Source organism: Myxocyprinus asiaticus, chromosome 40, assembly GCF_019703515.2.
Source record: "Myxocyprinus asiaticus isolate MX2 ecotype Aquarium Trade chromosome 40, UBuf_Myxa_2, whole genome shotgun sequence".
NCBI classification, from domain to species: Eukaryota; Metazoa; Chordata; class Actinopteri; order Cypriniformes; family Catostomidae; genus Myxocyprinus; species Myxocyprinus asiaticus.
In genome coordinates, this window is record NC_059383.1 from 33,585,065 (window position 1) to 33,603,115 (window position 18,051).

Here is an 18,051-nt window from a genome sequence, read left to right on the forward strand (position 1 = left end):
TATATTTTGGTTGAAAAGTGCCCTCGCACTCCCTCAGCTCCCCCGCACTTACACATGCTCACACACATACATACGCATGCACACACACACACACACACACACACATTGAGACTCTTGTCGTGACAAATAGAGCCACACCCCCTGCGACTTGATCAATACAACAGTTTCTATTATCCAAAATAACTTTTAATAACTTGATATGATTCAATGTATTTTCCCTCCTCTCTTTCATTTTCATTCAAACTCTGTTGGGAGCAAAGTCAGTGCACCCCTGCGACTCACTGGGATTGTAAACAGTTGTTTAGTGATGGAAAATCTGTACACACACACACACACACACACACACACACACATACATTACCTTGTTATTCCAATGCCGAAAAGCAGTGCATCCTCTGTTGCTAGTTCTAAAGTGACGTTTTCGAACTAGCAATGAAGGCTTGAGCTGTATCAAAACTAGATACACTTGATCGATTCAACAGTTTCTATATTATCTGAAATCTGTGGGAAACACCCTGCCCCCCCCCCACTCCCTCCCCCTCTGACTTACTCCCACACACATGGACACACATACATTATACGCACTATGCACACACTCATGAGCGAAAAACAGAGCCATCAAGTCAGTGCACACATGCACCTCAGTGGGGTTGAAAACAGTTGTTAAGGTTTACATCGGAGAAGCTATATACAAAAATGGTGACACTCGCTGATGCAGAGAAGTGCTTAAACTTACATCTTGGCAATTTTGAAGTGATATTACTTCTGATGAGAGCTACAACAAAAAAGGTAATCCCAGAAGCGATCTCTCTCTGTTTCTGAGTTTCTCTCTTTCGATCCCTCAAAAAAAAACGCACTACCTTATTACTCCAATAAGTGCTCCAGTAAAGCAGCGCAAGCCTCTCAATCTTCCATTGCTAGTTCTAAAGTGACGTTTTCGAACGAAGGCATGGACTGTATTAAAGCAAGATGCTGAATCCGTGGCGAACGAAAGTAGTTCCTCTCAGGAGCGTTTTAGGGATGAAAACCAGAAAATGTCTTGAGATAAAACCCTGAACAATGTCTTGAGGTGTGGTAACTCCGCTGCGCATCTTGACCGCATTACCACCTCGGGTGTACATTATTTTTCAATAATTCAACGGTCCATCTTCAATTATTCCTTGCGTGCACACACACACACACTGGCGGCCAAAAGTTTGGAATAATGTACAGATTTTGCTCTTATGGAAAGAATTGGCACTTTTATTCACCAAAGTGGCATTCAACTGATCACAATGTATAGTCAGTACATTAATAACGTGAAAAATTACAATTACAATTGATAAAAATATTCAGAACTTCTTAAACTACTTCAAAGTGTTCTCATCAAAAAATCCACCACGTGCAGCAATGACAGCTTTGCAGATCCTTGGCATTCTAGCTGTCAGTTTATCCAGATACTCAGGTGACATTTCACCCCACGCTTCCTGTAGCACTTGCCATAGATGTGGCTGTCTTGTCGGGCACTTCTCACGCACCTTACAGTCTAGCTGATCCCAGAAAAGCTCAATGGAGTTAAGATCCATAACACTCTTTTCCAATTATCTGTTGTCCAATATCTGTGTTTCTTTGGCCACTCCAGCCTTTTCTTTTTGTTTTTCTGTTTCAAAAGTGGCTTTTTCTTTGCAATTCTTCCCATAAGGCCTGCAGCCCTGAGTCTTCTCTTTACTGTTGTACGTGAAACTGGTGTTGAGCGGGTAGAATTCAATGAAGCTGTCAGCTGAGGACATGTGAGGCGTCTATTTCTCAAACTAGAGACTCTGATATACTTATCCTCTTGTTTAGTTGTACATCTGGCCTTCCACATCTCTTTCTGTCCTTGTTAGAGCCAGTTGTCCTTTATCTTTGAAGACTGTAGTGTACACCTTTGTATGAAATCTTCAGTTTTTTGGCAATTTCAAGCATTGTATAGCCTTCATTCCTCAAAACATTGATTGACTGACGAGTTTCTAGAGAAAGCTGTTTCTTTTTTTGCCATTTTTGACCTAATATTGACCTTAAGACATGCCAGTCTATTGCATACTGTGGCAACTCAAAAACAAACACAAAGACAATGTTAAGCTTCATTTAATGAACCAAATAGCTTTCAGCAGTGTTTGATATAATGGCAAGTGATTTTCTAGTACCAAATTAGCAATTTAGCATGATTACTCAAGGATAAGGTGTTGGAGTGATGGCTGCTGGAAATGGGGCCTGTCTAGATTTGATCAAAAATGACTTTTTTCAAATAGTGATGGTGCTGTTTTTTACATCAGTAATGTCTTGACTATACTTTGTGATCAGTTGAATGCCACTTTGGTGAATTAAAGTACAAATTTCCTTCCGAAACAGCAAAATCTGTACATTATTCCAAACTTTTGGCCCCCAGTGTGAGTGTGTGTGTATGTGTGTGTTTTTATATATATATATATAAACATAGAACCTGTTTTGAACAAGTTTCCCAACCCTTAAGTACCCTTGTATGACATTTGTCCTCATATTTTGGCACAGTAACACATAAGCAATTTAAGCTTGAATGGAACTTGCATCCATATCACAGAACAATTACACAACAAGTTCAATCTGCAGTGCAAAAAATAAGATTACGTTTGTCAATTAAAAAAGCAAACAGCTACAACTAATGACACAACAGATACTAGATGTGGAATGTAGACACCATTATTTTGCAGTGTTTTTTTTCAGATTTCTTTGTTGATAAACCAAATCCTCAAGGTGTCATTGATTTGAAGTTGCCCGCAGAGTTAGACTTACTTAGGCTAGACTAAAAACTAAAATTACTCAGGCTTAGAAAAATCTGATTTTTTCACATTTTATTATCTAACTTAAATCAGGTCAGTTTTGTAGTCTGAACAGCAAAATCTAATAACAAAACAATTTAGATACAATTTTTTACAAACCAGGTCAAAACACATTCATATACTTTCATTTTGATTTACATCTGATCTCTTTGCTCATTTTTCCATAGCAACTAATGTAGATGCACTACTCTGAACAAACGGATCAGATATCATTACTCATAACAAAATGTCAGTGCAAACAGTCACTCCTAAAGATCCAGTTTGCTAAACAAATATACAGTGTAAACAAAGCCTTAGAGCTTAACTGAGATCATTTATCCTTTGTTTACCTGAAATGCACCCTAAATATGGTGAAAGGGAGCTTTCTACAGAGCAGTACAAAAATTTGATAGTTTGAAACAAAGAATCTCTGGTGAGTTCTTCGCTAATGAATACTAAATTAAAATACTGTTTGTGTGTGTGTGTGTAAGCAGTGTTTATTATATTTTGATTAATCTGTCCTTTAAAGAGAGTTGAAGCAATATGAGTCTTGGATGATGAGTTTTCGAAGAAACTCTTGTAAAGCATAATAATATTTTCACCTAGCAGAGACTCTTAGAATCCGGTGTTTTGTAATCACACCTTCCTTTCTCAGGTTTTCATTGGGAATATGTGCCAGGCACAAACCAGCGAACAGGGGCTTATCTAATCATTTACATCCATTTTTGTGCATGTGTGTATGCAAAATTGAACATGTCATGCACATGCATGAAAATTAAAAAATATGTATGCAAACAAATGCATATCCTCACTAAAACTTTAAAACCCTTTCAACATTAATTCCTTTGATTTAAGGATTTTTGGACCACATAAAACTTTCAATAAAACAATAAGCCAATGCGAGGCTGTGCGGTACAGTGATTTTACTACAGGTAAGGTGTGTTCTGATAATACCCCTCTTGTAAACTCACTGTCGGGTGACTTACTATTTTTATAAAACACGGCTACAGCAATATAATAAAATAAACAGTTGCATTACTTATTATTAATTATCGGAATAAACAAATCTACCACCAAGTAATGTAGTTCATTATTCTAACAGTAAACTGTAAGAGGTTGCCAAGCAACACAACAATTTAGAGTATCTTAGGGGCCGTTCTCACTGAACGTTTTTGCGTCCATATGCACAATTTCTTTTATATTGTTTTTCTATGTAAACATGCACTGAATGGCCCTTTAGTTGCGCTTTTATTGTCAATTCACAATAACGTCACATGTGGCTCATCCAATCAAAATTTAGAGTCTGTTTTGTAATATTCATTCTCTCCCCCAAACATCTAAAAAAAATCAATTTGACCAAGAAACGCAATCTGAGTTATGTACCAAAGTACAAAGGAAAGCCTCCGCCAACATTTAAATGATTATATCTAAGCAACAGTTTGGAGTAGAGGCATAATACTTTTACCAATAGAAAGCTGAGACTTTTTACTTAAGTGCATACAATTCAAAATGTGTTTCTGGGACAAGTGACTCGAATGATGTATCAAACATGTTTTCCTTCGTCCTCTAGCCAATATGTACAGAGCGCCACATTTTGTTTATGATTTCTATTTTAAACGCTAATGAAATGACTCCCTGTAACACAGCATTAACAGTAGTGCTTTCTCACAAGCTGGTGGTGTGTGTGTGTGTGTGTGTGTGTGTGTGCGTGTTTGTGTGTGTGTGCATGCGTGATTTCTTTCTGGTCTCTCGGTGGCGTTGGGAACGTGCTGTGCTCTGCACTTGATGCTGTTTGTGACAGAATCTTCCAGAGGAGGTCGGTCCTCTCTCTGCCTGCGTGTTTACCTGCCTGCACCACCAGCCTGTCCGACCTCTGACCTCTCCTCCCCTCTTTATCATTACTGGCATGAATGACAGTGTCTCTTTTCCTTTCTGTTTTCCTAACTCTCTATTTCGTTATTGTTTTCACTCTTTTTTTTTTCTTCTTGTTCTCCTTTTTTATTTGTCTTTATCATTATTTCCATGTTCTCTGCAGAGCTCAACAGTGACCTCTCACTTTTTTTAGTGTGCTGGGTTCCAGAAGTATTTTTCCCATTTATTTTCTGCATTATGTACTGTATATGCATTTAAAAAAATTAAACCTTTAATCAGACCAATAACTCCAAGATGAATAACGTGTGTATATACTGTATATACATATATATTATTGTAAAGGGTGTGTGTGTGTGTGTGTGTGTGTATAAATACACACTTTACAATAAGTTTGCATTTGTTAACGTTAGTTATTGCATTAGTTAACAGGAATTAACAATAAACAACTCTTATTTACAGCATTTATTAATCTTCGATAATGTTAATTAATACATATACTAACACAATTCTTAACAGTTTAAAGATGTATAAGTTAACATTACTTAATGCATTAGCTAACATTAACTAACAATGAATAACACCCTTTTACATTATTTATTAATCTTGGTTTATGTTAATTTTTAGATATATAGTTAAAGTGAACTAACAAAGGGGGCCTGGGTAGCTCAACGAGTAAAGACACTGACTACCACCCCTGGAGTCGCGAATTTGAATCCAGGGTGTGCTGAGTGACTCCAGCCAGGTCTCCTAAGCAACCAAATTGGCCCGGTTGCTAGGAAGGGTAGAGTCACATGGGGTAACCTCTTCGTGGTCACTATAATGTGTGGTTCTCGCTCTCGGTGGGGCACGTGGTGAGTTGTGCGTGGATGCCCCGGAGAATAGCGTGAGCCTCCACATACGCTCTCCGCGGTAATGCGCTCAACAAGCCACGTGTTAAAATGCGCGGATTGACAGTCTCAGACGCGGAGGCAACTGAGATTCGTCCTCCGCCACCCAGATTGAGGCGGGTCACTACGCCACCACGAGGACTTAGAGCACATTGGGAATTGGGCATTCCAAATTGGGGAGAAAAGGGGAGAAAAAAAAGGTGAGCTAACAAGGTACAGTGCCTCTTTACAGTGTTTATTAATGTTAATTTATAAGAAATTATATAATAATACATTTCTTAACATTTAAAAGATTTTTAAGTTAACATATCTCGGGGGGCCTGGGTAGCTCAGCGATTACTGACGCTGACTACCACCCCTGGAGTCGCGAGTTCGAATCCAGGGTGTGCTGAGTCACTCCAGCCAGGTCTCCTAAGCAACCAAATTGTCCCGGTTGCTAGGGAGGGTAGAGTCACATGGGGTAACCTCCTCGTGGTCACGATTAAGTGGTTCTCGCTCTCAATGGCGCACGTGGTAAGTTAAAATTAAGAGACCACTCCAAATGTTCAGTTTCTCTGGATTTACTATTTGTTTGAGTAAAATGAACATTTTTGTTTTATTCTATAAACAACTGACAACATTTCTCCCAAATTCCAAATAAAAATATTGCCATTTAGATCATTTATTTGCAGAAAATGACAACTGGTCAAAATAACAAAAAAGATGCAGTGTTTTCAGACCTCGAATAATGCAAAGAAAATAAAAAACACAATACTAATGTTTTAACTTAGGAAGAGTTCAGAAATCAATAACCTGTCCTTTTGTACAAAATGAGTTAACACAGTTAATGTCACAATTTGTTGATTTGATTACTGTTCACAAAATTGTGTGGAATCTTCAATATTTCTTAAATTATTTCTTACATTTTCAAAATCACGCAGAGGGGTAATCACTAGTACGCAAGCAATAGTGAGACAGGAGAGAGAGGAGCAGGCTATTTTCGCACCTGCATTCCAATCTACATCTTGATGTAATCCTTCGTCATGATCACGCAGTGTGTTTTCATCAGCTGAATGGGAGACTAAACACTATTAAAGTGTGATGAGACATTCGCACATCACAAGCTGATCAACTATTTAGCTCTTTTCGGTGAATTGCACCTGCAAAATCCTACAAATTTATTTCCAGGTTTCATTTATATTTTGAACGGACTCAGATTTTTGAACCCCACGATGTGGGTTTATGTTTTCTCTTTTAATCGTTTAATGTAATTTTAAGTGTGATCATGGTTTAAGGAAGGTGTACCTGTATGCTGGGTTGGAAATATCAAAGATTAACAGTGGTGTTTTCCTTATTCCATCACATGTTGTTCTGAAAGCAAAAAGAAACAAGTGAAACACGGAATGTAGGCTGTCATCCGCAGAGCCTGACCAAATCAACGCGGGCGCGTTTAACTTGTGCGATTAACCGAATGTGAAGCGCGAATGGCTTGCACGTGCTGCATGAGGCAGTTGGGTACTGCAGTCTCGACATTTTAACCTTTTTGTTTAGCCTCCCATTCAGCTGATGAAAACACGCTGCGTGATCTTAAGGAAGGATTACATCAAGATGCAAACTGGGATGCAGGTGCGGAATTTCATATAAATAAAATAGTCTACTCCTCTCTCTCCTCTCTCGGCATTGCTGGCGTGCCAGTGATTACCCCTCCGCGTGCCATAGGTTGCCGACCCCTGGCTTATACTATCGTTTAAACAACTTAAGTTACTTGTATGTCTGTCTGAAAGGTTTATACATATACATTTTTTCAAATTTACCATGGAGATTTTCAATTTGATTTTCACTTTCTGAACCCTACAGCTGAGCTCTATTTCTCTCTTTTTGTTTGTCTCGTTGACAAAAGTGTCCCATTTTACCTGAACTAACCCTTTACTTCTCACTGCACGTATCTTAACCATCTCTCTCCATCTATCCATCCATCCTCTTCTCTGCATCCTCCACTCCTCGACTGCACAGCGTGCATCCTGTGCTTCATTCCGTGCCAGTTATGCCCGTTCAGCACAACAGCCGTGTTGATGTTGGCTCAGTCGTGAACGAAGGTCTTGTCTCCTCTCCGGATCCTCTGTGTGGGTCGTGAAACCGCTTCCCTTGATGTCGTGGGTCATGAATTGTTGACCTGTTTTTGGATGTGTTTAAATGGCTTTAGTTTGTCCTTACGGGGTGGGTCAGACACAAGTATGAACATGGGTTTTGCAGGTCTTGGGGTCTCCCCTCTGAAAAGATGAAAAGAGGGGCTGGGTGTGAATGTGTTTGTGAAAAGAGAGAGTGAGTGAATTACTAAACGACAGACCTGTTCTCTTCTGCATGGAACCCTGTGGTGGAACCTCTCCCATACTGAACCGAGTCTTCATATCTTTGTTTATTCCTCCCATCACGTTATCTGTTACTGTTTTTGTGTTGGTGTATATGTGGCGCTTAAATGCACATCTAGTCTGATCTTAACAATATCTTTCTCTCTGTTTTCCTTCTCAAACTCCACAGCCTGGGTGGGAGGAACGAGTGCATGCGGATGGAAGAACATTCTACATCGACCACAGTAAGAGCATTCACAAAATAGTTTAATTTCGTTTGTTGAAAACAAACAGATACATTTAAAGATATATAAACTAAACAAGGGCACACTTTAAAAAGTCAAAATTAAGACAAAATTGTCCTTATTTACCTTCTTAAAGGAACAGTTCACCCAAAAATGAAATTCTGTCATAATTTACTCACCCTCATGTTGTTCCATACCCAAATTACTTTCTTCTGTGGAACACAATAGAACGAATTTTTAAAGGATTTCCTGTTCACTGATTTTAATACAAATGCAGTGGAAAGTGACTCACTTTAAAGTTTAAAAAAGACCTTAAAGTGTCAAGAGTAGACCACGCAGCTTGTGTGTCATTTTCCAAGTCTTCTGAATGCATACAATAGGTTTTTGTGAAAAGCAAGACAAAAAGTTGTTGCACTGTGAAAATCTTGACTTCCACCATAGCTATCCATTGCACATTTATAAGTGAAAAGCGAAAACAAAAATGGCGTTTTTTTTTTTTTTTCACACAAGTTGTTCTCAGTAAAATAACTGTATTAACTGTAAATGATGACGAAATTTTCATTTTTGGGTGAACTTTTTCTTTAATATATGCTTCTGGCAGGGCTCGACATTAAGCATTGTCATGTGCTTGTCCTTCGGACAAGTAAATTGGTTATTCACTTGTCCGATAAAAATAGTTACTTGTCCGGAGACAAAAACAAAAGAAAGGACGTAAGAAAAAAGAAAAGCCTCCATCATCATAATTACACCTAATAGGGATTAAGAACACAGTGCAGAAAGACTGTAAATCATTACTCACCCTCAAGCCTGTATGAATTTTCAGAAGCCTCTCCTCTGAAGAACACAGAATTAGATTTTAGAATGTTAGTCACAGTCACTGTTCAATGTCACTGCATCTTTTTTTTTCTCCATAAAATAAAAGTGAATTGAGACTGAAACTAACATTCTCCCTAACATCTCCTTTGAGTTCCACGGAAGATAGAAAGTCAGACAGGTTTGGAACAACATAAAGGCGAGCAATGATGACAGAATTTACAATATGATTCCTTTCATTAACATTAGATAATGCATTAGCTATCATGAACTAACAATGAACAATATTTAACAGCATGTATCAATCTTAATGTTAGTTACTAAAAAAAAATACAGTTGTTCATTGTTCGTTCATAGTGCATGAACTAATGTTAACATATACAACTTGTTATTTTAAGATATGAAAATGTATTAATATACTGTATGTTGGAATTAACATTAACCAAGATTAATAAATTATATAAAAGTGGTGTTTATTGTTAGTTCATGTTGACTGATGTAGTTAACTAACATTAACAAATGGAACCTTTTTGTAAAGTGTTACCAAATTTTCATTTTTGGGTAAATCATCTCTTTGAGAGTACAAGTCAGTTCTCACCAGTTGCATTAAAAACGGCTGTTTAATATTGACAAAATGCATTGAAAATGTTAACAGATAAAATCTTGAGAGAACCTTGCCGCTAAATCATTATGTTGTATATTCAAAACAGATATGCATATTAAAGGTAGATCATATGTTTTCATTGTGTGTAATTTATTAATGTTATAATATTAATATTATTATAATGTATATTGTTATATCCTTATTAAAACCGACTGATACACATGGCAGAGAAAATACCTCGGATACATACATTAGATGGAGCTCTGGAAAGATGAGAGATGTAACGGGTGCATAAGTCTATTTTAAGCATTTGTATTCACTCTACAGGTGGTATTACACAAAGCGTTTTTGCAATTTCTGCCTTTCTTGCTGTATTATGAGGGAGCGCCACGATGTGATGAGACAAAATTAGATCTCTCCAACTTTGCGCACTTGCGATGAAGACAGCTTTGTTGATTTTAAACTGGACCAATATTTTTATCGCATCGTTCGCTTATAGAAATGTGGTACAACACCATTCGCATGTCCAAATAACAGGTTTATACCCGGTTATATATGTAAAATCTAAAGTTCAGTAAATACTGAACTCTTAACTGCTCGAACTCACAAGCTGCTGAATGCTGCACCATGAGTGAAGGTGAGAGGGAGAGAGGGCGACGCGATAGAGGGAATTCCCCGCTTTTTGAAAGTGAAACCTGCGGGAATGATTAATAAGAACTGGGCTCAATACCTCAATCCCGCTCTATTGAGCTAACATTCGTTATTTAGATTTTAATCAGGCTACTTGTCCGGTCGGGCAAGTAAAATTCTCTTTAACTTGCCCGTTCAAAATTCCACTTGTCCTGGACAAGCGGATAAGCATTAATGTCGAGCCCTGCTTCTGGTCTTATTGTGCACTAATGAAAAGTGTACATTATTCCAAAGAAGAAAAATGGCAGTTTCACTTTATTTTACAGTATGTGTACTTTCAGTATACTCAGTGTACTTACCTAAGAAAGTACTGAGTTATATTAGGTAACTACATGTACTTAACATAGGTTAAGGTTAGGGTTGGGGTTAGTACTTAGTAATTACTATAGTTGTTGTAATTATATAGTATGTTAATGTAGAACAGTATTATAAAATAAAGTGCTACCAAAATATCTTTGTAGTCTTTCATCAAAATGTAAGAACTTACTCTACCTCTGATAGACAGTTAGCTTTTTAAGCATTATTTCTGGCTCCTGTTCTGTCTTTTTGGCTACTAAAATTTTGTAGATAGTTTACACAGTAATTTAATGCCGGTTATGTAATAAAGGCAAATAACAATAGATTTGATAAAGAAGCATTACTATTAGTGTCAAGATGCTCTCTAGGGTAAGCCTTGACTTTTTGTCTCTCTGCATATAGGTAACATAGGCAGCTACCTTCCAAGGGGCTGTTCAGACCAAACGCATTCTTATGCAATTGAAAAAAACAGTGTAGATCGATACAAAAATTTGTTCAGTGTAAACAGCCCCTAAGACAGCATCCTAACTAGAGCCCGACCGATATGGGATTTTTGAGATGATACCGATTTTAGAGAGGGACAATTCACCGATTACCGATATGGTGGCCGATATATTTAATTTTTGAGCTGGAATGAAAACAGACCTTTTCTATGTGGATTTTTCACCGATATGCAAAGGTACTCTGAAGGCTGATTTCTTAAATATTTTTTATCAAAGAATATTTGACATTATTATACATTGTCAACAAATTCTAGAAATGAACACTGAGATAATAAATAATAAATACAAATACAATAAATAGCTTAATAAACATCAGTACTGTTTAGTATCAGTCAAATGCTGACCATTAAAATAAAGAATAAATAAAAATAAAATAAATAGCTAAATAAACATCAGTACTGTTTAGTATCAGTCAAATGCTGACTATATTAATACTGCCGAGTCAAGATAAACAGATAAGCTGCAGTGTTACACCGTATTCTGCTATACAAGTTCAGGGGAAACTTTCAATGGTGGAAAACCAGACTTTTAAATATTACATTTTATAAATGACACAACTGGAATTGTTCGGTTGAAGGGGGTACCAAACTGTGAATCCTGAACAAAACAGTTTGGTAAATACCTGTTTACACATTAGCTTCCACTCAGACAACAATAGCCTTGTTTCCATCCACTTTTCACGCTATTTTGTTATCGACAAAGTGAAAATGCGTAAAAAATTTTTTGCGAAATTTGCCATCTTCTGCTTGTTTCCATTCAAATGGCCTTTTATCGATAAAAATGGTGTGCGTGATGACGTCATGCCTAAAAAAACACTTTGTTGCATACGTTTTGGTTTAGCGCAAAAGAAATCTGCCCTTAAGCCCTTTCCATACAGAAATGTGTGTTTATCGCTAATTCGCCTCCCAGATGTCCCTAATTTTTTTCCTCCGAAGTTTTGGTAAAATGGGGAGAGTTTTGAGACAATTCATTGAAATTAACCAGCTTACTGTCATTTTAATTTCACAAATAAAAGCAATCAGAAGAGGAGGAATTGCAATCAAAAGGGAGCAGCTGCCCTTCTGATAGGACTGCAATATTGGTCCTGATGTTGCGCCTATCGCAGGTTGCCACCGGTTCCGACCCGAAAGCGAATCATCATGGCCCTGTTCAAGCTGGCAACCTGCACCAAGTAGTGGGGAGATTTTCGGTCTTTGTATAAGGATCATCCATACATGTATATGCTGTGTGCACAGCTATTAAAGAAAAACTGATGCAGTGTAATATCAGGGTTTACATATGATACATTCCTGATATTCAATAGGCTATTTTGAACAATCATCTAATCTAAAGCATTGCCATCTCAGCTGCATTATGTCTCGCATATTTGTCCTGCAACTGTTAACGACCAACTGAACTTGATTTGATCATCTAAAATTAATTTTAGCATCATAATGCAATTTACATTTTCTGAAGAAGCTCAGCAAATGCGATCCGAGGTAAAGAGGGTTAGATTTAAAATATTTAAAAGTTTTAAAAGGTTCAAAAGCTCGTTTTGTGAAAGTGAACTCAGCATTGGACAAATAGTTCTGATAGTTTATAGTCTTGAAGTGTAGAAAATGTTATTCAGACAACTTTATTCTTCTACAGAACAGGGTACGGCTAATTTAAGATTGTGTAAAGAAAAGGCATATATAGGTCTAAAAATATATTTTTTTTCATTTGGTAATTTTTTTATTTTTTTTTATTTAATGCATTTTTCGTTTGGTAATTTATTTAATTTAATACAGGGAATTTTGCCAGAATTTTTTCAAAAGTAAGCTAAACAATAATTTTATAGAATTGGGTTGTTAGTGTTCCAAAAAAGCATGCTGATGCTTTCCTCCTATTGTGTATTTATTTTTAATTTAAAACATCGGTGTGCACAGAAATGATGTTTTTTTGTATTGTGGGCTAATTCCGTGACTGCCGTCTGTTATATTTGAATGGTATAGAAAAGCAACTTTAATAAATAAACGGAAGTCTACCGCGATTAATCGCAAAGAGTGGCCATTCATTTGTTCTCCGTGCACTTGTCAATGTGCATGTTTTGATACGAGATATTTGTGTTGGCACTCCTGGAAGTGTCATGTTTGCAGTGATCGGATCTTTATGCCGTTCAGATCAATCCATAATTACGTACAATAAATTGGCTTTTATGGATGTATACCTTGTCGTCATGATTAACACAGGCTAAGGATTGGGGTAAATTCTGTCATGTGACACTACATTTTTGCGTTAATGGCAATTTTCTCGACAAAAAGTGTTTCCAAACCAGTTTTTCGCGACATTTGATGTATCGACATAGAGTTTATGCGCTAGAGTTAAACAGAAAAATATTATGTCGACACTTGTGAAACTTTAGCGATAATTTGCGTTTCCATCAGCTTTATTTTGATGCGCTAAAACTCTTTTTGCAAAAAATCCTTGGATGGAAACGTAGATATTGAAAGTAGCTACGTGGTTGGCTAGTTAGCTATAAGCTCGTCACGGAGAGTAAAAGACGGACGTTGTTTATTTTACTTTCCAGCATTGTGTCTCACCAACTACATAACAACATAGCATGAAATCAACACTCATCAGACACAGTCCACCACCGCACTGTTGTCTGCTGAGCTGCAAAAAGATGCTCTGATGTTTACGTTTCAATCTGCTATATTACTGAATGCACTGACAAACTGTAGCTGGCTAACAGCAAACAGACATGAGTGACATGGTTGTCAGGGACATGGTTAATGTTATATTTGTTATATTGAAAATGGAAAATGATGGGGTCATTGTTTATTAAGTTTCCAGTATGTATTTCACAAACTAGTTAACTTACCAAGACACCGTTCAACTCCGCCCTGTCTGCAGAGCCACCGTCAGTTCAGCTCTGTAAACATAGTCGGAGCGCGCTCTGCTGGACAAACTACATTATGACACCAATTCTAAAGCATTGTTTTCGGTATTATATGTTCTGAAAAAAGTTTTCATATCAGCGCATATCGGTAAAATATACGCTGATACCAATATATCGGTGAAAGGCTAATATCGGCCGATAATATCAGTCAGCCGACATATCGTTCGGGCACTAATCCTAACCATCATGGAAGTGAAATGCTCTATATTGAAAGCAACTTTCTTTATGGTCTCTTGCACAATTTATTATTGGTATTTTGCAGTATTTAATAAAATGTAAGTATATTTTTAATCAAGATTGCTCTCTTGTTTTATTGTCACAGTAAATAATGGGATTTCCTTATTTGCAAATGATCAATCTGATACTGCCTTAGAATTTGGCCAAAATGATGTATCTTGGAAGGCAGCATAATTGAGCTGCCTACTATTGGAACACTAAGCCTACACACAAGGGCAGGTTCCTGTCGCAGATATGCGCTCAGGTTCCTATTTGTCGTTTTGTCTCAGTAACGGTACTCTCTCCTTTGTGATCAGTAACTATTTAGATGTTAAAGGTAACAAGTTTGGAGATCAGTTTACTCATGCATCATTAAACACGGACATGTCCTCTGTGTCCGTCATGTAGCGTTTTAAAACACAGGTGGGTTCAGTGTTGTTCAACCACTGCTGAATCTGCTACCGTGGTCGATACACACCTTGAGTTTGACAACAGCGCACATTCACAAACGAGATCTCTCAGGTTTGCCAAGTCCAATGGCTGGTCAGTTTACAGTGTAAAATCCAATGAAACTAATTGATTCATTTGTTATTTGACAGGCACCTATATTCAAAGTGACTTACAGTACACTTATTAAAGGAATAGTCACCCTGGAGCAACCTGAGTATCTTACTCAAGAGCACAATGGTGATAGTTCATGGATCATCTTTTCTGTTAAACCAGCACAGATCTTTAAAGGGATAGTTCACTCAAAAATGGAAATTCTGTCTTTTCAGTTTCTTCCATGGAACACAAAAAGATACATTTTGAAGAATGTGTTGGTCACTCTTTTTCATACATTTACAGTGAATGAGGAGCTTTCAAGCTTCAAAATGGATGTGAATAAAACGTTTGAAGCTGGAAAGCTCTGGTTCGCAATCATTTTAGTTGCATGGAGTAGCTAGTTTTCTGTACATTTTGTCTGTCAAGTACTAAATAGCAATGAAAAAGGTGATATGGGCTTATAAAATCCTCTCCCCCCCTCAGACACCAAAAAGACACAGTGGGAAGACCCTCGCCTCCAAAGTCCAGCCATAACTGGACCTGTGAGTGTCCTTTTATTGTCTTAATCTCTCCCTCCATGCACAACTGATTTTGGCTTTAGTAATAAATCAGTAAGGTGTTTTATCCCAGTTGAGAGTGAAATAAATATAAAAAGTGCTGTTTGGTATGTTTATTACACTTATTAATAAACTAGTTATGATGTATTCTATAGAAGAAGAAAAAACGCATTGCTAGCAAAAGAACACTATTTTCAAAAATATCAAAAACAGCAACATTGATTATTTTCCTGCTAGTTTAGTCAAGGCTCTTGACCAGTGACTAATGTTTGCTTGGGAGTCTTGATTTGATTGTTTTTTTTTTTTTTTTTTTTTGTCTTCCTTATCTTAGGCTGTGCCATATTCCAGAGAATTCAAGCAGAAGTATGACTACTTCAGGAAGAAATTAAAGAAACCGGTAAGAAACAAGCTTCTTTCAAAGCATTTCAGAAACTGAAATCTCGAGCTGTATTCCTGGACACTAATTTATTCTGTGTGAAATCCTTGTTGAGGAGTGAAAAGCTTTTTTTGTTTTTTTCCCTACTGGGTGTCAAATCGTTCTTCACATTATAGAAACAGTGTTTACAGTACTCTGATTGTTTCAGGCTATATAATACTAAATGTAAGTGTTAGTTTGAGGCTTATAGCTGTTCATGCCTTTTCATTTCGTTTCGTCATTTTTGCGATTTATTCACTGAAACTTTGTAAATATCTAAGTGGAAGAGTGTATTATGTTCTGTTTAGTTCTGTTCTCAAAGTGTGACTCTCTCTTTCACAGGCAGACATTCCTAACCGTTTTGAGATGAAGTTGCACAGGAATAACATCTTTGAGGAATCGTACAGACGGATCATGTCTTTAAAGAGACCCGACAGCCTGAAGGCCCGTCTATGGATCGAGTTTGAATCGGAGAAAGGTCTGGACTACGGAGGAGTGGCCAGAGAATGGTTCTTCCTGCTCTCCAAGGAGATGTTCAACCCTTATTATGGGCTGTTTGAATACTCAGCCACGTAAGTTGCCTTGAGTATGTGTGCTTCAGTTTCGGGTTGTTGAGTCTGAACTTCTTCTGACAGATTTGCTCTGATTGGAAATCCGGAACCGCCAACCTCCTCTTCTCACCTTGTGTCAGTATGTTCTTCAATGTGCATCCCAGAGGTTTTACTCTAGTGCGTCAGACACTTTTCCCCTTCATTTGCAGTTTTTAGCTTACTTGTATAATGGTGTTTTGTTGTAGGGTGTCTTCATTTAGGCGTGAGCAGGCCTAAGGACTGAATTCTATTGTTCTTTCATTCTGTTGATTTATCGTTCTTTCTATCATTATCTATCTATCTATCTATCTATGTATCTGTCTGTGTCGTCTTGTGTTTGTCATTTTTTCTATTTATTGTTCTTTCATGCTATCACTCTTTTTGACCTAATGTTCTTTCATGCTTTCTATCTGTCCATCCGTCTGTCTATCTGTCTGTCTGTCTGTCTATTTGTTGTTCATTCTATTTATCATTCTATTGTTCTTTCGTTCTTTCATTCTGATGATTTATCGTTCTGTCGATCTATCGTTCTTTCTATCATTTTCTGTCTGTCTATCATTCTGTATCTGTCTTTTGTTCTATTTATTGTTCTTTCATTCTGTCTGTCTATCTATCTATCTATCTATCTATCATTCTCTGTCTGTCGTTCATTGTATTTATTGTTCTGTTGTTCTTTCATTCTATCACTCTTTCGACCTAATGTTCTTTCATGCTTTCTATCTGTCCATCCGTCTGTCTATCTGTCTGTCTGTCTGTCTATTTGTTGTTCATTCTATTTATCATTCTTTTGTTCTTTCGTTCTTTCATTCTGATGATTTATCGTTCTGTCGATCTATCATTCTTTTTGTCATTTTCTGTCTGTCTGTTTGTCATTCTGTATCTGTCTTTTGTTCTGTTTATTGTTCTTTTGGTCTGTTGTTCTTTCCTTCTATCACTCTTTTGACCTAATGTTCTTTCATGATTTTTTCTATCTGTCAATCCATTTATCTGTCTGTCTGTCTGTCTGTCTATCTATCTATCTCTCTATCATTTTGTCTGTCGTTCATTCTGTATCTGTCTTTTGTTCTGTTTATTGTTCTTTTGTTCTGTTGTTCTTTCCTTCTATCACTCTTTTGACCTAATGTTCTTTCATGATTTTTTCTGTCTATCCATTTATCTGTCTGTCTGTCTGTCTGTCTATCTATCTGTCTATCTATCCATCTATCTGTCTATCATTCTGTGTCTGTCGTTCATTCTATTTGTTCTGTTGTTCTTTCATTCTATCACTCTTTCGACCTAATGTTCTTTCATGCTTTCTATCTGTCTATCCGTCTGTCTGTCTGTCTATTTGTCATTCATTCTATTTTTCTTTCGTTCTTTCATTCTGATGATTTATCGTTCTGTCGATCTATCGTTCTTTCTGTCATTTTCTGTCTGTCTGTCATTCTGTATCTGTCGTTCATTCTATTTATTGTTCTTTTGTTCAGTTGTTCTTTCATTCTATCACTCTTTCGACCTAATGTTCTTTCATGCTTTCTATCTGTCCATCCGTCTGTCTGTCTGCCTGTCTGTCTGTCATTCGTTCTATTTATCATTCTATTGTTCTTTTGTTCTATCTATCTGTCTGTCTGTGTGTCGTTCTGTGTCTGTCATTTGTTCTATTTATTGTTCTTTTGTTCTGTTGTTCTTTCATTCTATCACTCTTTCGACCTAATGTTCTTTCATGCTTTCTGTCTATCCATCCGTCTGTCTGTCTGTCTATTTGTCATTCATTCTA

The 18,051-nt window shown here is 37.1% G+C and overlaps 1 protein-coding gene across 13 annotated transcripts in view; it reads left to right on the forward strand.

The window, feature by feature from the left end:
- LOC127430763 (E3 ubiquitin-protein ligase NEDD4-like) overlaps positions 1 to 18,051 on the forward strand; it is a 107,078-nt gene that overhangs the window by 81,366 nt on the left and 7,661 nt on the right. For all 13 annotated transcript variants that reach the window (XM_051680800.1, XM_051680798.1, XM_051680799.1 and 10 more), the window contains 4 exons: positions 8,093 to 8,147; positions 15,217 to 15,275; positions 15,622 to 15,687; positions 16,048 to 16,277. In XM_051680800.1, the coding sequence (XP_051536760.1) occupies positions 8,093 to 8,147; positions 15,217 to 15,275; positions 15,622 to 15,687; positions 16,048 to 16,277 (410 nt within the window). The remainder of the gene's footprint in view (positions 1 to 8,092; positions 8,148 to 15,216; positions 15,276 to 15,621; positions 15,688 to 16,047; positions 16,278 to 18,051) is intronic.